Raw genomic sequence first — 24762 nt, forward strand, 5'->3', positions numbered from 1 at the left:
CATTATGATGGGGTATTATGGGAGGATTGCAATTAAAAAATTATTAGATATACCATGGATTGATACCCACATGACAAATAACATTAAAAAAACGGGCCCCTGATGTTGACTGTTACTCACATACTTGCTTAACTTAAGGTATCAGTAACAGCAGTCTGTCAAATACTCTCTCCCATTAGCTTGCCAACAACCCTTTATATTAGGCTAGGTGGGAGTGGGAGAAAGTATGGCATTTTAGGTAAAATCACAAAATTTGCGATAACTCGCCGTAATGTTTACAGCAATAGGAGAAGAAGAATAAAATACTATGCTTTAGTCAAAATCAGCTGAGCTTTTTTTGAAAATTTAGATTTTTTTGTTCTTTATGGTTTTTAAATGGGATAATCACGTCAGTTTAGAGCCATAATTTTTACATTACCGTAATGGGTGTTGAACCATTTTCTTTAGAATTTAAAGGACTATAACATAATAAATTTAAATCAAAATCGTTCAGACTGTTTTCGATAAAATTTTTATTTTTGGGGTTTTATTTAAAATTCACCACTAACATGTAAAAAATGAAAAATGCCAGATTCTATGGATTTGAATACCGGTAACAAATTTTATTAAAATCGAATATCAAACGTGGTCCGTAGCTCTGTAAACATTCTGTCATACAGACAGACACACACACACACACATAAACATCACTTCAAAACCCACTTTCCTGCTGTCTATGGGGGGGGGGGGCAAAACTTATATATCCACCCAAAGCCTCAAACTCATTTTTTACGAAAATAAAACTTTCTTCATTATAGAGAGAAAGTAAAAACAACTGTTTGGGTTCGGTGGACTCAAAATTCAAACTAGAACATTTTGACGAAGACAATACTTTATCCATATACAATAAGGAGGTAAAGTAAATGTATTTAATTTAATCTATTAAAGAGCAAGTGTAGTCTACTATTTCTGTTCATGTTTGTACTTATTGCTTGCATGTACAATGAATTGCATTTTCCCAATAATTTTATAAAATGAAATAGTTACTTTAGATTTTAGAACATACCAGTTTTCCTCATAAATAGACCTACTGTATTTATGACGGTATCGGCAGTTGTTTATTGTGCTTGGCAAACATTTAAACATGGTAGATAACATGTTTCAAAGCATTCAAAGCAAGTATTTTATGGTTATTATTGATTTTTTCACTTGAGCGTAATTTTTAATGGACATTTAAAATTTTTACTTCTTGTGGTCTTTTTGTAGGCTATTGATATGGTTATACTCCATATCTGTTAGGTAGAGCATAAAGAAAATTATCTATCTTCCAGTTAAATGTGGGGGATGTTGTGTGTCTTGTGGGGGATATAAAACTATAGTGTTAACACAAAACGCATTATAATACAGCGATATCCATCATAATTCTCCTTCTTAACAAGAGGTATTTTTGCCATAAAAATATGCAATGTGTCCGTAAAGAAGATAACAAGATAAAATGTACCAAGCCGTGATTTATCTATAAAATCTAAGGGAGATGTTTTGTCTATGATAAAATGTTTTAACTTTGTAAAACAAGTATATCTATTAGGGTGCTTAAACAAGATTGGGTAACTTTGGCGATTGGATAAAAAATCTTTTATATAGGCCTAGTGGCTAGATCTCACAACTTTTTTTTTTTTAAATAGTGATCTTTTCCATTCAGTTTACGATTTTGATAAGTGAATTGAGTAGTGTTAACATTTGGGCATAAGCAAACTTCACTCCAAGTCTACATTTTTATTGGGATTTTGATTAACCCAAATAATTGGAAGAGAAATGGTCCACATTTCTCCAGACCTTTACTAGACTTAACACAGATTTGCCTCAAATTGTTCAAAGTAGTTCTTTGTTCATCTTATTACCTTGAAAATTCCTTTTTTATTTGATTTTCAATTAGAGCGTTTAATTTTTGAGAGCCAGCTTCTAGTGGGTGCTTTTAGTACTCATAACTTTTAACCATGGTCATGAAATAGGTATCCAACGTGAGTATAATATTAAAATTGACCTACTGTAATTGATCATTGATATTTTACTTGCCTTTCTTTACACAGCACTAGCTTTTGATAGGATTATTAGTGCTTATACTGAAACAATTTTTTTAATGCTTCATATTCATTTTTTACCAAGCACGTATGATCAAATTAAAGATTATTTTTTTTAACAAGTACGTATGTATGCACTAATAGAAGATTGGATATTTTATCTAAATACAAGATGTTTAAGCATCCAGTTAGATTTTTCTTGCAAATCACTTTTCATCCAGCCATATATTTTTCTCACTTTTAGTCACTCTCAAAAGCATAAATAATCAAGTTATTTTAATTTATTACAAATTTCTCAATACTAAATCAAAATAATATTTTGCTTTCCCAATCAATAGGCCTAAATTAATCTCTTGAAAATTTTTAAACTTATCCAGTAAATTAATTTGGTTTATCTGTAATTTCTAAATTTTAAACATAAGTTTAGACGAGTTAAAGGTTTAAGGTTATTAAAAAGACATGTTTCAAAACAACATTTCAGTTTAATAAAGCAGAGATAGAACTCAACAGTATAGATAAACGTATTTATAATATGTACAATAGTTACAAAATAATCTCGACAGTATTGAGAAAATATTTACCAAATAACAAGATCCATTTGACAGTTTCACCAATCACGACATATCATTATCATAATCGTTCTGTTCACTAGTCTATCACATCACACAAACAACCAACCAAACGATATCTTTGGGCGAGAGCAATGGAGTCTTCTCTGTTAGGAGCGAAACTTAGGTTCTATCAGGCTACTTTATATATTAAACAAATTTGAAAATAAATAAATTCTAGTCTATAAATTAAATTACTGAAATTTTGGCACCACTCTTTAAACATAACATAGCAATATGGCGGTGCAAACTTAAATAGAAGATTATTTTTATGAGTTTGGTCATAACGGAAAAGACTCAGTTTACTGTGCAAGGACGAAGTATCACAGAAGCTCGACGGGCACTTATGTTCAAGGGTGGACGGCAGCAGCTCCTAACCTCTGGCCGTAGAGGGCGTAGGGCGAGTAGTAGGGTCCTAGGGTGGGGTTGAACGCTGAGAAGGGAGAGGCACCGAGAGACCCTGGTAGTCCAGGCTTGGAGTACGGATGGTAACGAGCTGCAGACAGAGGACTGAGCGGAGGGTTGGGGTAGCGGAGAGGGTTCAGTAGTGAGGCAGTCTCAGCAGAGGCGGTGTGTGTTCTTAAATGCTGTAGAAGTTCATCCGATGTTGTAAACCGCTTTCCACAGTACGATTCTCCTGCGATCCAATTGCACACGTAAGGTCGACCCAATGACTGGTAAGAGAATGGGTGAGGAGGTGGAACTAAACCCGACAGAGCTGCCGCGGCTGCTAGATTGTATTTTTGGTGATCACACTGTGTACAACCACTAGGACAGGTACCCCCTCCCAACAGCGCACTGTGCATACTCAGTTGACAACCGGTGCAGTACGGGTCCTTACACACGGGCACCAGGGCTTCACCTCCCGCTGCGGTCTTGACTCGGGCGTAGCTGACGTAGGGTCCAGGGGCCGAGGGGAATCCAGCCAACATGGCAGCGTGGTGAGGGGAGAACGGTCCTCCGGCGAAGGGTGGACGGAAAGCCGGATTGGACGCTTCCAGTCCTGGAGGACAGCAACCTCCGAGTCCAGAGAAAGATGCCATAGAAGGTTTGAAGGTTCCCAGAGGCATGTCTTTAGGATGACCCTGAAGAATCTCCAGCCCGGACCTGATGATGGGGCTGGCTCCACTGTTGGCCGGGGACACTGACTTGGTCTCAGTCGCAGGGGCTGGGGAAGATTTATCGTGGGGACTGGATGACTTGCGACTCGGGGTTTTCCTCTTTTCTTCTGCAGACTCGTGTCCCTTGGAAGAGGGTCTGGGGGTCTCGGCCTTGCGGGTCAGAACATTGTTCTCATAGGGTTTGAAAGCTAGGCGGGGCTCCTGGGTCTTGAGGGGCTCTGGAGCTGCAGGTTTGCTGCCACTGGCGGGGCTGTGGCGCTCTGATGATGGCTTCTTGGGCTTGTCCAGAGCAGACAGCAGAGGTTTGGAAGGTGGGTTGTCGGCACCAATCTGACTGCATGTCTGGGCTAGCAGCGCCAGGGGGCTCTTCTTGGCATCCAACTGGAACAAATTAAAAACAAAATTAAACCCAAATTCATGATACACATATTCTTCTGAGAATCAACATTTGAATTCCAAAAAAATGAAAATAATATTTTGGGTTAGCTCTGTTTTTCATTTTTTCATGGGGAGGGGGAGGGGGGTATTTGAGATGTCTAGACATCCAAATGTAGTTCGGTGGAAAGTAAACAAAATATTTTTTTAATATAGGCTATTCAAACCTGAAATTCTAAAATGAAAAATTACAAAAAAATATTTTTGTGCTGGAAAAATCTACATTTTTGCCGTATTTTTAATACCTTATACTCTTTCAATGGAATTTTATAACTAAAAATATTTTATTTGGAAAATGTTCTAAGTGTATTACCGTATGCTACCTACATCATTATTAAAAAAGATTAAAGTCCATTAACATTTACTTTAAATTTTAAAGATTGTCCAATCATCAAAGTCTAGAATAACATTCCAAGAAAGAAAAGTTTTATCTAACAGTCAATTATCATCTTATCACCAAAACACAGATTTGATTCATATTAAGTGTGACAAATAGAATGACTACATAAAAAAGTAGTACTAGTTAGTAAATATTTTTGAAACGCGTAAAAAAGTGTTTAAAAATATGTTAGTACAAATAATAAATGTATTTTTTGGGGCTTAACAATTAAAATAGTATTAACAAATACCAAAATATTCCCTACTGTATTTCAACTATTTTTAAATACGATCAAAAAGTTTTAACTAAAAAATATTGACAGTTAAAAATGTTATTTTAAATACAAATGTGTGTGAGTAACAATGTAGAGTTGTGAATAATTTTGAATTTTATTAAGACTTAACTTATAATGATTTTTATTTAAACCTATATTTTGCAATATAAATCATCGCAGTATTCTTATTACGTAGGTTCAGTTTCTGTTAACAGTTTCCCAGTTAACAATACTGTATGTCGACGGACGGTGCTTGCCAAGGTAGGCGCGGCGCGGCACACGGTTGGCCCAAGATACCAGGCTCCGCCGGGCCAACTTTTCCGACGACCGCCGCTAAACTCTGCGCGCACTTGGCATTGCGAAACAAACAATTTTATTCTATATTAGTTTTAAGTATTTAATCAGAAAAATCTTCTATTCTTGAAAATTATTTTTAATATTATAATTATTAAAATTTTTAGCTAACACTTAAAAGCTTAAATATATTAGTTTTATTAAAAACGTCTTCTTTACATTCAACTAAATATGTTCACTAAAAAAATTATAATTTAATTTGTTTTTATAAACACAGTCATAATTCCAAAATTAGCAACCCTGGTTCAAGACTTGAAACACCCGTTTTTAGTGTATTTAAATAAAATTCTATAACTTGTTTTTTTGGAGGCTACTAAAAAAAGTTTTTTTTAAACTTTTAGGTGAGTACAATAAAAAATCATAATAATTATTTTCCATAAACTTTCCATTTTTCAATACGAACAACAAAATATGTGTACTATGTAGCTTATGGTGCAAAATAATTTGGCAAGTTAAAAAACTTGAAATTGGGATTAAATAAATCTATATTTAAAATCCATGCAAAGTATGAGCGGTTTAAATTTAACTACACTCACTTACCATATATTACTAGAGTGTTTGTAGGCCTAATACTATACAATTTGGATTATTGTTAGTAATAATCTATAAGTTATTTAAGTATAAATTAATTTTAGAGTTAGTTAAATATCACGAGGGACCTTTTAATGTAATTTTGAATGTCAAACTATTTAATCAGATAATTTTTGGTATATTAAACACTGTAAATAACCAAGCAGCGGGTTGTTACTTTTATAAGTTACGTGTCACTCATGGTACTTGGTTAAGTTTTAGAATTATTAAAAAAATGTACAGAAAAATTTCAATATTGCACTTTATCCTTTTAAATTTTTGTGATTTTGAATAAGGGTGATGAGATTATTATAATATAAGTTAGCAAAAATAGTTACCGTAGTCGGTAGCGGAGACAGGTAGTCGGGCTGTAGGTACTGGTTACTGCCCGAACTCATGATTCCACTTTCCAGCACAACCATTGGGAAGCGAACAGACAGTCACAAATAAAACACTACACTTAAACAAAACTACACTAAACAACGAAGATAATTAACCACTGTATCCAGTATGCTCGAGAGTGCTGCAGAACCGAACGTGTCGACGGCTAGCTACGTTCTGAGCTGCGGAGCCGCGGAGCGATGGAGGGGGAGTGGGGAGGTAAGGGAGGTTTCCCCCACCACCGCTACTTCCCCGCCGTACCACCCAAGGCGCTAGTGATGTTGACAGCTTTGAGTCGCCGACATCCCCCTCCTCCTCCTTAATCAGTAGCCCATGGCCGGTGATGGATAGCAGCTGGTTTTCACCCCCCCCCCCCCCCCTCCCCCCAGCGAGAGAGGCTCGGCTCGCTCTCTCAGCGAGAGTCACCACGACAGCTCGTCTGGACTGGATGCTGAACAGGGCTTTCGATTAATTGTGACATCCTCGGCTGCTAAAGGCAGACACGCCATTAGACCACTTATACCGAGGATTGCCTCCTGCCACCTGATCAATTAGGAGTCAAGGGTGTCTGTGTGAGTTGTGGTAATGTGTCCGTGACGAACTCTCGAGTTGAGGTAAAGGAAATTGAGGACACATGCATTTTGCCTGGTGTTTAGAGGCACTACCATGTTGATAAGGGTGTAGTTTTGGGGGTAAGACGATTTAAATGTCAACGTAGCCACAGCACTGTCTAAATAAAACCGTAACTCTGAACTTACAAATTGAAATAATAAATGTCGTAGTAAAAATTTTAAAGCATCCAAACAAGAACTTAATAGTTTTATTATCATGTTTATTACTCAGTTTTATTAAATAAAGATTAATAAAGGGGGTTTTATAATACTAATCACAGAGCCAGAACAGAAGCTTCATAAAACACATTTTACAGAAGAAAAAACCTAAATTATAGTATTATAAAATTACCACCTACTGTAATAAAGAATGGCATTCTTTGTGAATATAGAGAGTTTCAAACAATCTCTAAAATAGGTCAAATCTTGTTCATTACACTGTTCAATTTCAAAAATTAAACTTAAATAATAAATAGCACTAAAATTAACAATTTTCATTACAAACCAGTTCAAATATATTTCACTGTTAAATTAAATTATGAAAGATGAATCTTTGTTCATCTATATAATTAATACGCTACACGAAACTTTGTCGGTTGAACCCCTCCGCCATTTCTTAACCGATTTTATCCATTGACGTCTCATTGGAAAGAGCGTGGCGCGTAGATTTACATTTTTGAAAAAGTCCCTTGGGCTCTGTCCCAGTGGCTTAGAAAGTTCCCATGTTATCCTTATGGAGAACTTAGTTGTTTACATTTTGATCAGCTGTATAATTTAATTGATGTTATTTATTTGTCAATTCAAAGTCTTTTAAACGCATAGGAAATTATGATGACTTTTATTTGTTTTTAAATAACTACTTTACTTCTTTGCAATTGCTCGATTTCGAGCAACTTGTTTTCTAGTGTTTATTAAAACAAAACTTACATACAAAAGATTAAATTATTTGTTAAGGGCAGGTCCATTAAAAGAATGTAATTTACATAGATTGGTTCAATCATATTTTTAACGGTACTATTCTATATGAAGGATGTATAAACTCTCATATTAAAACAAAACTTACGTACTGAAGACGTCCGTATTATATTAAAAAATATTTAACTGTACTTACTGGCAATCTTCTAGCCAAATCTAACAACCGAACATAACAGGTTCTTACTTGTTAATCTTATCCATTGTAAAATGTTAATAAGCATTGTTTGTTTTATCCTTTCATTATTGTTGCATGTGTATAACAAGGGATTTTACACAGCAAAAACCTAAACTCCTAACCTGAACTCAAAATGTAGAATTAATGCAAAGTTCTACTCAGAGAAGTATTCTTGTTCAAACAAAAACGAGTGCAATAAATTATAAGTGTTTTACAAGAGGTATTTACAACTGACAGGATTATGGTTGTTGCAAAAGTAAACTAAATAAATCTTCATAATCCTTCTTTCAACGCATTGTACTTCCCGTACGCTCCTCACTTTATATTTAGCAGTATTTCTCATTTACCTGTAGTTGTTATGTTATACTTACTTCTTGGGTCTATCTAACTGTTGTATGAGGATGGATAAAATAATGAAGAATATTGTAATTATGTTATTTGCAAATGACAATAAGTAATTTCACTTCAAAAAGAAGTATTTTGTGAAATAAAATTGATACACAATTAAGTACTGAAATCACAATCAGAGTAATCAGAGCTCGTTAGAGTCATGTGTGGCCACATATTAAAGTACCAAAGACCATAGATTACTCCATTAATCAAAGGTGTGTCTTCCTCTTTTGCTTTTAAGAATTCGAGTTAGGAGTGTTGATGAAATTTGAAACGAAATTGAACTGCCAATTTTATTTCCTATAAGTCTGGAACTATTAACTGCATTATCAATATTAACAAAACTGAGTCGTCTGTAGATGTAAAAATGTTCTGTTAACTACTTTTTCTACAAATACAATTACAATTCATATAATTTAATAGTTGGATAACAATTAAATAGTAAACTACAAAAACAATGTGATGTGATGTTTAAACTGGCGTGAACAACGTTTTACTGAAACATTCAACATTTTAGTTAAGACAACAGAACAATTCTAAAGTTGAGAGTTAAGTAAATGAAACAAACTTTTATCCAGCAGATTCATTTTTGGATAAAATTGGTAACTGTAAAAATAATATTTTGGTAGGTGTATGTTTTAGCTACGTCAAGATTGTATGTTAGTTTTATAGGTTTTATGTTTTAACTTTCGATGTTCACATTTTTCATATGACTAAAGACCGATGATCAAATTGGTTTTGGAAGACTTGAAATACAGTATATTAGTAGCTTTAACATATACTTAGCCTACCTGCCTATACAATTGTACACACACAGTAGTGCAGATAATCTTACCAACAGTAATTCTAACACTTGATCGAGGTGAGTTGGTGAACATCCTATAGAAAATACTTACACAAGAAGTAGCCAACTATTCACTAGACTAAAGCCATGTCAGCTGTATAATGATAACCCCGGCACATGTCTGACAGTTCCACTAAATAAGCCAGCCTTTCACAAGATGCATAAACACAGATGTCGGCGAGGTAATAGTTTATAACTGAATTTCAAAGAACCCCTTATAAAGCGGCCATTATGGTGGCAAGAAAACGTTATTTATGTGGCTACCGTAACAATAGGTAGCGCCGCCGTATTCACAGTGTGCGCTGGGCCATTCGTCCAAAAAACACAATGTTTGAAGAAATTTGATCGGATAGACTTGAAAGGGGCCGGACCGCTGGTATAATTTGGAGGGCCCCTGCCGGTCAAAGTGCCGCGGCCGCCCGGTTCGTATAAATAAAACATTATCCGGCTGATATAAAATTATGTGACAGCCCAGCAAGCCCCTTCGTCGCTAAAAACTGCCCTCCGACTTGTTTGGACTTCTGTCCGCCGCTCCTTGTCTAAAGCCGTTCTGGGAACCAAGAGGCATTTAATGCCGCTAAATGATTTAAAGGCTTTGACTCGATGATTTAGAGGTCCGGACCGCTTGTATAGTTTAAACCCCGTCTTTGTAGTTGAAAGAGACGTAATCTCTGATCTGTGATGGGTGGACGGCTTACTTAGCTTCCAGTTGTACAGTTGAATCAAACAAATGTTGAAGGTAAGATAACTTGATATAGACAAATATTTGGCATCTTAGTGTAGATCTGCGGTTAGGTGACTTACTTAGCTTCCAGTTGTACAGTTGAATCAAACAAATGTTGAGGGTAAGATAACTTTATGCAGACGAATATTTGGCAAGTGAAGATCTGCGGTTAGATGGCTTACTTAGCTTCCAGTTGTACAGTTGAATCAAACCAATGTTGAGGGTAGGCCTAAGATAACTTGATGCATACGAATATTTGTCAAGTGTAGATCTACGGTTAGATGGCTTACTTAGCTTCCAGTTGTACAGTTGAATCAAACCAATGTTGAGGGTAAGATAACTTTATGCAGACGAATATTTGGCAAGTGTAGATCTGCGGTTAGATGGCTTACTTAGCTTCCAGTTGTACAGTTGAATCAAACAAATGTTGAGGATAAGATAACTTTATGCAGACGAATATTTGGCAAGTGTAGATCTGCGGTTGGATGGCTTACTTAGCTTCCAGTTGTACAGTTGAATCAAACAAATGTTGAGGGTAAGATAACTTTATGCAGACGAATATTTGGCAAGTGAAGATCTGCGGTTAGATGGCTTACTTAGCTTCCAGTTGTACAGTTGAATCAAATCAATGTTGAGGGTGAAAACTTGATGCAGACGAATATTTGGCATCTTAGTGAAGATCTGCGGATAGATGGCTTACTTAGCTTCCAGTTGTACAGTTGAATCAAACAAATGTTGAGGGTAAGATAACTTTATGCAGACGAATATTTGGCAAGTGTAGATCTGCGGTTAGATGGCTTACTTAGCTTCCAGTTGTACAGTTGAATCAAACAAATGTTGAGGGTAAGATAACTTTATGCAGACGAATATTTGGCAAGTGTAGATCTGCGGTTAGATGGCTTACTTAGCTTCCAGTTGTACAGTTGAATCAAACAAATGTTGAGGGTAAGATAACTTTATGCAGACGAATATTTGGCAAGTGAAGATCTGCGGTTAGATGGCTTACTTCGCTTCCAATTGTACAGTTGAATCAAACCAATGTTGAGGGTAAGATAACTTGATGCAGACGAATATTTGACATCTTACTTAGCTTCCAGTACTCAAAAGCGACGGAAACGAACCTGCAACTTTAAGTTTGTATGATCTGCAAAGATTAAAGTGTTAATCATCACCATTTAAATAAATGGTCTACCAAAAAATATCTAGCCTTTTCTTTATGTGGTCAACGTTAGTCCAAGACTGACTAGTTTCGGAGACTTGTATCATCTACCATCTACGAAATATGATTGGCAAGAACCTCCTCACTGTTACTCATAGTATGACGCGAAGCTTGTTTCAATGATTTACACACGGCGTATAAATTACCAGACCACACCATTATAACTAAGTGTTGTGTCCGAGGCTAGCTGTTTAATAGGGGCAATTCTAGGCGTCGATATACATATTAAAACCGCTTGTTTCCTGCTGAGCGTCGCCGTCCGGCATAATTGATAATTAATGATTACCCGGCGCAGTTCCCAGCGAGGCGCGGAAGGTGTTTAGTAAGCCAGTAATTGTCGTCGGCTAATTGGATCATATTCCATTTCCGAAAATAGTTAACAGCGTCGTTAGAGCTCACCGTAATGACAGGTCGAGATAAGAACTAATTTACGTTTCCCGGCCTAATTTACTCGAATGCAAATTAATTTGACTCAATCCGGACGGCCATCGACCCCGAATTCGAAACCCGACTGACAAATCGACCCGACGATAATATATTTTGGACATTCGCAAAACAAATTGGGCCCATTTGTCCGTGTTATTTGGTATTCGCGGACCTGACCCCTGGTCGTTCACATTACAGTTTGGGCCACTAAATTATACATGGACCGTCTGCCGCATCAGTCAAATTTGGGCCAGACATCCTGCCGCATGTACTTGTCATAGGTATTTAAGTCAGTTTAAACAATGACGAAGGTTTTAAGTGGTTAAATTCATGGTGATTTATGTGAGCAACACTACTTCATTTGTGGGTTGACACTTATATTTTATAGGGCTTCTTTTGGGAGTAGCTATGAATTAAAAACTTAGTTTTGTCACAATACAAGCATGTTTTGGCACAATATTCCACAATACCACAATACCCCACTACAACAATACCCCAAGGCCCTTGAAGTTTCCTTAATAGAAACCATTTTGTTACATTTTTGAATACAGCGAAGTTCATTAAACCAAGTGTAATTCATTGTGAAAGTCTTTCGCGTAAAATTTTGATCAGCATTGTAATACACGTACAGGATTTGTTTTCATCCAGACCGAACAAAAGACTATATAATAATTCTTTGATTTAATCAATGATTTGAACCATAACCGTTTATGATGAATAGCCAAATAACAATTTGAATCTAGATTTTTTAAATGTTGAATTACAGTCATGTCAAAAGGTTGGGAGTGGGAAATGTGACATAGTACTCCCCCCAATTAGTAAGTTATTTTGAAGTTTTACTAGTCAGTCGTCACAATAGGAATTTCGTTAATCTAGCTAGTGACATAGGTAGGTAATGTATGTTGATGTGAATACTATGTATTTATAGTAACATCACGTTGGTAACTCGGACCATTAGTAACACCAGTACCGCGGTCGTGAGAGCTAGTTACATCATGATTGGCAGCCGTAATAAGCACTCGGCTTGGTAATAAGCAACCTGTAATAAGCACGCAGGCTGGTAACCTGTAATAAGCCTCACTAAACACCTTGGTAACCTGCACGGTTAGCTACGCGTCTGTTAGTCCGATCGTCTCCACTCTGTAATTTCCCTTCCTCGGATTATTATTTTATTATAAAGTGGTGGACAGATGATTGGCCGTAATAGCAGGTTGGTGTAGAGAGGTGGCCAATTATTCTGTTACATTATCAGACACCCTCCCCTTCGTCCCCTCAGGCTTCTGTCGGTGTACGCCCTCGTCCGCGTCCTCCCAGCGGCGACAGGGAGTCCGAGGCTCAGGAAGACCAAAGGAAAAGCTTCTCATATGCATTTGCTGGTGCATAAATTACAATGGGAGGATCAAAATTTTAAGCTGAAACAACAAAATTGAATTAGGTATTGGAGTGGTTAGGTTAGACTATTACCTATATTGTTGAGGTTAGTCTACAATAGGCTGAGAAAATTTTGTCGTATGGCCCTGTCTTATTTTAATGGGTTAAGTGTGATTAGACTAACATGGCATGGTTTTAACTTAGACAGTTCATCTTTAGGATACAATAACTTGAGAGGTGACGCCCGATTGCGCCGATGGTTGAAGAAATGTACAAGGGCCCTAATCCCTCGACCGCCATTTACTGCCCGATTGCCCCGAAGATCAAAATATGCTTCCCCCCGCTTGAGGTAAGTGTCATAGATATAGTATTTTGTTTTAGACGGTTCGGTTAAGATTGTATTGTTTGGGTTTTACATGGACTTTACATATTCAGGTTACAGCTAAATAAAGGTGGGTCAAATGATCGTCTTTGGTTTGAAGGTTCATTAATGGTAAAACTGAGGTACAGTAGTAAGATTTAAGCTGCCCTTTGGGATGCTATGTTAGATGGTATGGTTTAAGTTGTACGTTTGAAATTGAGTTAAGTTACTTTGGGTATAATTTTATTGTATTGAGTGCCATGTATGTCTTAGGAGATCTAGTTAAAGTATTACAAGAAGAATTTACATAAACCATTCTAAAAAATGATACTGCAGATGCAAAGTGAGCTATGTATGAATTAGTAAAACTATAGATTTGGTTGGAGTAGATTTCAGTGACATACGTTTGTTGTTGGTTGGAATAGATATAGTCTAGTTAAATTAGTTGGGGTTATGCAACATGAAACTGAATGTCTGTCGACAATCCATAGATGAAGTAATATAATGGATAATCAGTAATGTTCAGCTTCTTCATTACACTTGTTTGGATAGTGGTGTGTAAGGAGATTAGAATATCTACCAATTGATACAACATGTATTTCTAAGTGACATTGTATCACTCAATGTGTATGAATAGTACAATAGTTAAACAAATAATCACCCTCTGTACATATAATTTAACTACCTACTGCCGATCAATAACCAAAACTACAGACCGTGGTATCAATTATTTTCAAATTCTACAAAAATACGCATTACATACAGATTTCGGTTGATCCGAACACTTTTTCAACCACAAAACTGCGCCACTTTACTTCATAAGCGTTCAAGACTGAGTTTCAGTTATGTCAAGTAGCTTCTAACAATGAATATGTGACTGGCAAGTGAATGCAGCCACAAAGCTCTTCAATCCAAAGACTGTCAACCCATCGTAGCCGTCCGCCGTCCGTCTTCTGTCGCGGGATCATCTGTTATTCATGATGGAGACTGACCTTTCACAAAAACCGTCTGGCCCGTCCATCCTGACCGCATTTAAAATCTAAAATCGTCAAACTGACCGTTTAAGTATTTCTTTTGTTTGGGAAGGAGGTAAAAGGAGAGCGTCGCTAAAAAACAATTTGCATTGAATAGTGGACTTAGAGACTAAATTAATCGAGCAATTTTATCGTGTGGGATTCCGGGGCTTGGATCCCCTTTGTTTGAATATGGAACCGTTGACATGGTCGCGTTGATCAAGGTAGTTTTTACAGAAATTTTGGGAGTTTTGGGAGACTTATAAGAAGACGTGGAGGGAAACAGTCTGCACAGCTTAACAGCACATTAAAGTCAAATTAAGTGTGAATATGGCTCTAATGGACCCTTACGACGTGTAAATCCAATATATTGGGATCCAAAAGATTCTTGAGGTTGAAACAAGAAGTCCTACATATTTTAAGAGAAGAATATCAACTAAATTGTTTCAAGGGGCTAGCAGTCTAGCATTTGATTTCAAAAACTGTCAAAATCATATAACAATTTATTTGAAAATCTAGTGAACTTAATATAAATAGAACATATTTCTTTGATCCTGGTGAACTAAAAATGTGATTAAAACATGTGGAAAAATGATTATTGTGATAACTTATATATAAACCGAAGTATATAAAGAAGTTTTGTGTTCAGTAGTCCACAGTCTCGCCGCCAAGATTACACATGCCCACCACGTATGCCCGTCTCGGACACGGCGAGCGACCATTAAAATTGTCGAAATTGATTAACACCCATCCATCAATGTGTTCCGAGAAGAGGACGTCCAAAGACAGTTCGTGCAGAGGCTGAGCCGGTGAGCAAAAAGAGCGGCTTGAATTTGCACATAATTGACACGACGGAACGGTCAAAAGAACCGAGCGGCTGGTAAAAACCCGGCCAGACGGAGACTATTAATTAACACATAAATCAAAAGTAGCAATGTCTTTGTCAGGGAATAATGGAGCCTGAGTGATTAGCTGGGCAATTAACGTGGCAGAGCAGTGGGACTGAGAGGAGCCCGGCGCCATCAGTAACATGATTGTAGAACTGAGGAATTCACTTACTGCTGGTACAAAGGAGTACAGAACATGTGTGTAGAACTGAGGAATTCACTTACTGCTGGGACACAGGAGTACAGAACATGAGTGTAGAACTGAGGAATTCACTTGCTGCTGGTACAAAGGAGTACAGAACATGAGTGTAGAACTGAGGAATTCACTTACTCCTGGTACAAAGGAGTACAGAACATGAGTGTAGAACTGAGGAATTCACTTACTCCTGGTACAAAGGAGTACAGAACATGAGTGTAGAACTGAGGAATTCACTTACTCCTGGTATAAAGTAGGATTACAGAACATGAGTGTAGTGTTGAGGAATTCACTTACTGCTGGTACAAAGGAGTACAGAACATGAGTTTAGAACTGAGGAATTCACTTACTCCTGGTACAAAGGAGTACAGAACATGAGTGTAGAACTGATGAATTCACTTACTCCTGGTACAAAGGAGTACATAACATGAGTGTAGAACTGAGGAATTCACTTACTCCTGGTACAAAGGAGTACAGAACATGAGTGTACATGAGTGTAGAACTGAGGAATACACTTACTCCTGGTATAAAGGAGTATAGAACATGAGTGTAGAACTGAGGAATTCACTTGCTGCTGGTACAAAGGAGTACATAACATGAGTGTAGAACTGAGGAATTCACTTACTCCTGGTACAAAGTAGGAGTACAGAACATGAGTGTAGAACTGAGGAATTCACTTACTCCTGGTATAAAGTAGGATTACAGAACATGAGTGTAGAACTGAGGAATTCACTTACTCCTGGTATAAAGTAGGATTACAGAACATGAGTGTAGTGTTGAGGAATTCACTTACTGCTGGTACAAAGGAGTACAGAACATGAGTTTAGAACTGAGGAATTCACTTACTCCTGGTATAAAGGAGTATAGAACATGAGTGTAGTGTTGAGGAATTCCCTTTCTGCTGGTACAAAGGAGTACAGAACATGAGTGTAGAACTGAGGAATTCACTCCCCAGAACTTCACAGTCACCATTATTTGTCACCACTTCCTGGCCAATTACATCCTTGAGATCAACCAGGGTTCACGGTTTTGATTGTATACAACATTTCTGAAGACCCTAAAGACGAAATTCACACACACGTAAATATTTCTTCTTCATGGAAATGTGAAAAAACCCTTCATAGAAACCTAGTACCCACTACGGCTGATATACTCTGACCAATTTCCATTCGAGACTATGGATATTGCTCAAAATAAACATAGGGATTGTTTATCAAACGTTGCTATTTCATCTGTGACCTCAAACAAGTTCTTGAGCATAAAAACCCCTTATGAATCAAAGCTTGCCTAATCGTTTCCACAATGTCCTAACAGTTTTTTTACAAGCGGCTTCTTTTTCAAATAGATCCTATTCCCAAATTGTTTATCCACCTGAGAATCGTATTTTCGATGGAAAAAATTAGACTCTTGGTTAGATTAACAATTTGAGAATAACGAGATCTATTTGAAAAATAATCCACTGGCTTCGAAAAAACTACTGTATACCATGGCGTCTAAGACGGAACTGAACTAAGGAAACATAGCTTTGATGCAGGAGTAACACATACTCATTATAGGCAAACTTACATTGTTGTATCGTCTAATGCTCTATGGTAACTAAAATGACGTAATATACGACAAAGAACCCCTCTCCTCCATCTCTACATAGAGCTATTGTAGACACGTATAGGCTACTATCCGTTCAAATAACATCCTGTTTCTGTCGGTCATCTTGTATATGTAAAATCAGTTATCCATTTTAACTCCAACAAGTATTTCCGAGAGAAACCATACTTACAAAAATCTGCCTTTTTTGTAATATGAAAATTTGAAGAACAAGGAAAGCGTGGTGTCGACAGCACGCTCTATGTTGTGGCAGATTTACAACTGTCTGAAAGCAAGGGTGAAAGTTGTAGCTAGGAGTGGCCGCGGCGGCGTCAACCGTCAGACAGTCGCAGGTAGGGCTACAGACGTGACAAGGGCACACTCCATCGATGCGGTTTTAATAAACTCGACAAGAGGCGGCGTTGTAAAGTCGGCAGTCGGCACTTGTGAGTGCTGAGCCCCTTGTAAATCTGACACGACGGCGGGCCCGGGATTGGAGGGCGGGCTCCAATAAACAGCGCCGCCGTCAGGGCTGGTTTATGGCATGTTGTATACTTTTTGATTTACACGTTTGTTGGGACAGGGAATCTTGTTTTGACGGACAACCCCGGACAGCCCCAGCGAGGTGGTCCCGGGAATACCCGGGTTTATGGTTTCCTATTACTCTATTTCCTTGTAGAGGACATTCCAAAATAGGTGAACTTTGGTAAACCTTGTTGATTGGATTCTAAACGTTTGCACCTAACACCTTAGTTGCGGTTACTTCGTTTAGTTAATTATCTGTTTGTAATAAAAAAATTACAATACATCATTGTAGGAAAAAGAGGAATATAATCCTTTAAGGAATATTTTTCCTCTTTCCTTTAAGAAGAAAAGCAATGCGTCTTAAAATATTATTATCTTTATGAATTGGATTATTATCTTCCAGTACCTAACAATTTAACGATCATAAAATAATTTAGAAAACTTTAGTTAATTTGAGTAATATTTAAAGCATCCTTTAAAAATTCCTTTTATTTATTTACTGCAAGCCTAATATGTTTAATTTTTATTTTTTTTATGATTTCCGATTGATTTGTAATTTAAGAGACAAAGAATGAGTCTTCGATCATTTCGTATACTTTACACATTTAATTCAACCATTTTTAGTTTCTTACTTTAATTGAGATTGCTTGATTTTGCTTATGTTTTGTTTGCTACAGTATAAGAATAAGCTTACATCATACTCCTTAGATAAACTGGGCTAATTTACATACTACCAGACCCATGTATATTTTTAACGATTGAGTATTCTCCAGAATTTTATAAATTTGAAATATTGTCAGACAAACTGTTGTACGTAAGCCACGCCAGCGCTGATCTGTTGTCGCAGTTATCCCCTCAATTATACCTCAGTATCCTTTAAACCCCTGAGCTCCCTCTTATCCTCTGACATCTTGACACCAATTACCAGGTTTGTTTTTCCTACTTTTACCCTAGTGAGAAATACTCTTAACTATTAACGTCAGCTGTCGGGCCTGATCTGACGTCTATTGATCTTAGCGATAATCTGTCACCAAACATCCTCCGTACTTTTCATATTTAGTCTGATTCTTTAGAGGATTTGATTCAAACTAACGATCTCGCTAACACGAGTATAAATTTAATAAACTTGTTTTCGATCTTATAGCAAATATCTACCGAAAATGAATAAAATTAATGAGCATCAAGGACACGCCAATACGTAGACCGATGGTCATATTGCATCCTGGTCGGTAAACCAACATAGACTTCTGCTCCACAGCTCCACTGTCCACACCTTCCAAGTTCCACTTTTTTCTCGTCGGCGACGGCGACATCTATGGCTATGGGATGGCATGCTGTCTGGACAACTGCTAGTTCGTCACTACACTTCTGACAATTGAATAACGATATATTTCAGAAAAAGGCGGCTAAAAAGTAGTGGAAGCGGTGAATTTTCATTCACTCCCGCTGTCGTGTTTTTCTTCTCTGCCAAAGACGCCGCTCTGCTCACCGCCTCTTGTCTCGTCCCTGTCAACTTCAGATTTATCTCGGACTTGGCGTTCGCCGAACTCTTCAATTGAAATGCACACTCATTCCTCAGATCCGAGAATGCTTTTAGAGCATTCATGTTGAACTTCTTGCGTGCGAGGATTTCAGTTAAACTTATTTAACTTCTTCGACGCATAGCTTCCGTTCCTTTGTGCTGACTTTGGAATGATAACGAAAAACTTGAGAGCGTTTCGTACAAGGAAAGGTTCTAGAGTAATGTTTGTATAAAAAAGGTAAACTTATTTCTGCATAAATAGACAGGAATACCTTAATCCTCACCATCACCACCACCATCATCACTATCATCATAATTAGTTTTACAGAAGAATTATAAATTGTTGTATTTTTTTTAGATTTTAATACCAACTTTTTGGATCTAGCCATTCTAGTGGTGCAATGCAGAATCGTAATCCAATGAATACGTCCAATTAACTAGGCTTTGACCTTGGTGCTGTACACCGTGTAGGCCTACATTTTATGAATCTACTTTTCAAAACCAAAAGTTCTCTGGAGAAAACTAGAACCCCCAAAGAATGTCAGACATTGTAAAGTCATGAAAGAGGAGAGAGATGTTGATGAATAGCCCGGTGTGGCGTGGCGCTCAGAACCAACAATAATCATTGTGGCCTCATTATTCCCGACGCTACATCAATCCACGTCACCGACCAATAATTAATCACGAACAGCTGTTGATGGCGGCCTCATCCGATGGCTCACTATCCGTCATCATCCATTAGTCGACAACACGACTTTATCCTTCCGTCAAACCATCATAAATCAGGCCCGTGGTCATCGACAGTTCTGGGTTTCAGGAGATAAATGTGAATCAATATGTAAACTCGGTACGCTTCGTACATAGCTAGAATAGTCCAGGCGCTAAACGGGTTGAGTATGCACTGAAAGTCTGACAAAATTTGACTTTTGATTATTGTTGGGGACATCTAGTAGATGAAAAAAATCGATGATGTCGCATTTCTAGGGTGGTCACAACTCGGGGTGGAGGGGGGGAAGTTGCGCGGGTCATCGGTTTACGTTTCCGCGTCTAACTCACAAACGGTTAATGATAGAAAGGTGAATTAAGCGCCTATCTACGCCTAAATATATTTTCTTTTAAAAAGGTTATTACAACCTTTCTTCTATCTCTTATACTTTAGGCGCTAATCAACATTTATTGCAAAAAATAAAATTTAAAAATACTTTAAAATGAAATATCGGAAATATTGCGCTTGTTTAGGGCATGTTACAAACTATTTATGGTTAGAAAAACTAACAAGTAGTACAACAACAACAAGTTTAAAGAAATCCGTGCAAAAACCACAGAGCTACGTTGATTTCAGTAAGAGTAAACGTGGAAAATTCGTAGTAGTATCGATGCGCGCATGGATGGTACACGTAGCCCACAGTCAATATAGGTTTGGTGTTGAACATACACAAATAGCACTACATACTAATAGATCAGATATCAATTGAATGAATAATAAAATTTAAATGTAGCCTACTGAGAATCTGAATTTTTCCTACAAACAGTTAATAATTCATAAAACAAACCTGTTACTTTTATAATTTACTTTGATAGATACTTAACAAACAATATTTTATAAATTTTTTAAATTACATAGATTTTTCCAATTTTTGTATTGATATCTCAATTCTTAAATTTAATAATTATACTCCATTATCAATTCCCACCCTTTACTCCACGCCTCTTTAAGATAATTTCCAAGTGCCCGCCAATCTTTGCCATTTAAAAATTAAAAAAAAAAAACTCATATTCATTTAAATATAACTTGTTAGACCAAAATTGACGTATCTTTTTTTAAATTGGACATTCTGCTATAAAAGGGTACACGTTTCATCCCGGTTGAGATTACATAGTGAACATACATAAATTTTATTTTCCATTTAGAGTTATCTTTTTATTAGACGACCCCTTTTATTCGTAAAAAATGTTTTTAGGGATGGTTACGAATAAAAAATATATATCCACCATTTTCCAATATGGCCAACAACTTTGTTATTTCTTATGGAATACGCTGTATTTTAGTATTCTTTTAGAATTTAAAAGCTATTTTTTATTCGTGACATTTTTTCTCTAAACCTACCCCATTTAGGAGTTACAGCGTGTTATATCTAAAAGAAAGGCTTGTGGTGTACATTCGGCATCCTGTAGCTCATAAACGAGTAAGTTGAGAGAGAAAGTGCAAAGAATAAATAAGTCACATATAAGTCCTCGTTCAAAAAAATATATAAAATACGTTAAAAAATAGTGGTTTTGTTGTTTTAAAAATGGCCACCATTTTCAAAAATGCTAGCTTACTTTGATATTGGAACAATTTATTTTGTGGTTTTTTTTATGTAGATGTGATTTGAAAACTTGTTTATTCTTTGTATTTCCGCTCTTAAACTTACTCGTTTATGAGCTACAGGATGCAGGATGTAATCACAAACCATTTCTTTTTCGATGTAACTCCTAAACAAGTAGCTTTAGAGAAAAATTTCAAGAATAAAAAGGTTTAAAAATTGTGCGTTTACATTCTACAACAATCATAAAATACAGGATATTCCATAGGACTAACAAAGTTGTCAGCCATATTGGAAAATGGCGAACATATTTTTAAAATTCGAAACCACTAAAAAACATCTTGAAATAAAGGGTAGTGTCCCATAAGAAGTTAACTCTATATCTCATAATAAAAAAGTTATCTATTGGTTCACTTTAGGTGAGACACCCTGTATAATAAAATGAGGCTCTGGCGTACAGCAAATGCACGATATTCATTCATATGTATCCACTACAGTCTGTATATGTACTGAATGAGCTACATAACGTTAATATAATCTATATAAATAAAAGCGGCAAATTCAAATACAAAAACCATAATATACGTAATTTTTTCATTGTTGCGGTGCACAAAAAAGCCAGAGTCCTGTAAATTCAATATACTGTACTATCTATAACCACTATATGTAAACAAACTGTTAATAACTATGTATCATTTTAAAATATAAACTATGCACCCCAAATTTTGTATCAAACATTTTGTTGTGCGACCTCGTATAAAAAATCTACAAAGAAAAGTTTCATAAATTAATCCGTAAAAATATTTTTTTATGTTTATGATATTTTTTAACTAAGAATATTTAGGATACCATGGTAAATACACTTTTTGTAGAATATCGTAACGCAAAATGATTAATAAAAGATTGCGTTATTATCCTTACCCGTTTTAAAGTTATAGCTTAATTTCTAAGAGACTGTAAATTTATCTAAAAGGGGGGGGGGGGGTAGAGGAAAGCACAAAGGGGAAGGAGTGGGGACTTTTGGGAAAATGCTCATCTCAACATGGTCTAACAGCATAGAAAAATTCAGCTTTCCCATAGTTACTTACAACATCAAACCTATATTGACTGTGGGCTACGTGTACCATCCATGCGCGCCTCGATACTACTACGAATTTTCCACGTTTACTCTTACTGAAATCAACGTAGCTCTGTGGTTTTTGCACGGATTTCTTTAAACTTGTTGTTGTTGTACTACTTGTTAGTTTTTCTAACCATAAATAGTTTGTAACATGCCCTAAACAAGCGCAATATTTCCGATATTTCATTATAAAGTATTTTTAAATTTTATTTTTTGCAATAAATGTTGATTAGCGCCTAAAGTATAAGAGATAGAAGAAAGGTTGTAATAATCTTTTTAAAAGACAATATGTTTAGGCGTATATAGACGCTTAATTCGCCTTTCTATCATTAACCGTTTGAGAGTTAGACGCGGAAACGTAAACCGATGACCCGCGCAACTTCCCCCCCTCCCCCCCCGAGTTGTGACCACCCTAGAAATGCGACATCATCGATTTTTTTCATCTACTAGATGTCCCCAACAATAATCAAAAGTCAAATTTTGTCAGACTTTCAGTGCATACTCAACCCGTTTAGCGCCTGGACTAGAATGTCAATCAGTAACTATTCCATATTTAATTCAACGTAAAGGATAAACATAAGCGGTATGTGTTACTACTAATATTTTATAATAAACGGCTAGGTCCAAGTCAGGGAAATAACAATTACATAAGCTGCAAGATCACCATGAATCACACGGACGTCATAAATCGTGGAACAACCCCGGACTATAAATCCCATAACAAACCATTGGCGACCATATGGTCAACAGTGGAGAGTCCGCGGGGTGTCTTTATCTTTCCAACACAACTGCCATTGGGCAAGGCTCCCTTATCTGTCCAGTGGACACTTGATGGATGCCGCACTTCCTGGGGGCTCCACACACCTGGCCACGTCACGGCGACGTGTCGTGTCGTGTCGTGTTGTGCTGATAAGCTTCGCCGAACCATTGCATATGCAAGGTGTTCCCCGGACGGATTGTCCAGGACTGGTGGACGTTTAGACATGCTAATACCCGGTAGTTAACGAAGATATATTGACTGTGGTTATGTTTATGCATGGTGACGAGGAAGAGCTCCGTTTGTTTCGGACTAAACTGTTCGAGGAAGTGACGAAACTCATAAGTGTACTTGTTTGAATACATATTTATTGTTAAGATAACGTTTATGGTTTTTAATCGTATAAGGTAACGCCGTGATTTTATGCGTGTTTTGATTTTATTTTCAGTTCAAGTTTCCGTGAAGGTTACAGATTTTGCATTCCGATAATGTATTTATTGACACCAACATATTAACTTTACGTATATCGCAGGTTTATCGAGTATAAATAAAACAGTATTTTCTGTCATAAAAAAAGTGTAAGCACGTCCCACATATGTTTCTCACAACTAATTTGAAACTAGCCCTAACTTGTTGCTCCATTTTATGTAGGGCCTACTTTATGTAACTTACTAAGCAATATTAGTATTTTGCCTTAATAGGCTATGTTCTTGGATAATATTAATTTCATAAATAATTGTTTTAGTATGCGTTCGCCATTTATTTATGGTGTTTTATTTTATTCTTGTTCCAAGAAAGAAATACTCAAAGTACGTCCAAAAAGTGTATACGCCTTTAAACTACCGTTTTGGTAGTAAATGTATTGGTTAAAGCTACTTTACCATAGTAAATGTCAAAAAGACAATAAAACTACCATGGATTTTGTTTGAATAACTATTATCAACAATGGTATTAAAAACCACACCAGTAGCCTTAGGGCCAAATTAATGGGTGACAAGATACATACTTTAGTTCCTCAAAGAACAATATCTAATTACAAAACCCGCATTGATGTCTTTCAACATCAATACCATCAACATGATTGGTCAACGTGGCCGCCAGCCAGAAGACAGAGGATACGTCACAACTACAATACAACTACGACGAGCGCTCATCATTAATTACTGACGATGTCAAGCTGCAACCGGAATAATTGACATTAATAGAAGCATGACAGACGGGGCGTAGTTTAATTTGTTTCCAGTAGATGTCGGCGGTGTCTTTGTGACTGTGACAAGGTCCATTGTTGGCCCAACGTCACACATAACTCCACGTCAATCGAACGTCAGTCTAGTAATGAACGAATCAGCTGATTGACCCAACAAAGTAGGCTTAGAAACTCGCTTTGTCTACTAGGCAATGACATGTGTTTGTAGGGATCACTATTTTATAAGAATGTTTTAAATGAGAAGATCGTTGAATTTATCTAAAGCCTTTTATTTATTTTTAAATCAAGTAAAATCTTGTTATTATGTTAATTATTGTTTGAGGATTTAATAACAAACCGTATGAAACAACAAAAGTATATAAAGTTC

The 24762-nt window shown here is 36.7% G+C and overlaps 1 protein-coding gene across 1 annotated transcript; it reads right to left on the reverse strand.

Moving 5' to 3' along the window:
- Positions 1-2522: 2522 nt before the first annotated feature.
- On the reverse strand, positions 2523-6363 carry LOC128989665 (zinc finger protein Noc-like). Its single transcript, XM_054411633.1, has 2 exons — positions 6140-6363; positions 2523-4170 (listed from the first exon to the last, which is right to left on the reverse strand). The coding sequence occupies exons 1-2, from the start codon at positions 6221-6223 to the stop codon at positions 3019-3021; spliced, it is 1236 nt and encodes a 411-aa protein (XP_054267608.1). The 5' UTR covers positions 6224-6363; the 3' UTR covers positions 2523-3018.
- Positions 6364-24762: the final 18399 nt, after the last annotated feature.

Source organism: Macrosteles quadrilineatus, unplaced genomic scaffold (genome assembly GCF_028750875.1).
Source record: "Macrosteles quadrilineatus isolate MER2022 unplaced genomic scaffold, UCM_ALF_1.0 Scaffold_3__2_contigs__length_128488019, whole genome shotgun sequence".
Taxonomy (NCBI): Eukaryota; Metazoa; Arthropoda; class Insecta; order Hemiptera; family Cicadellidae; genus Macrosteles; species Macrosteles quadrilineatus.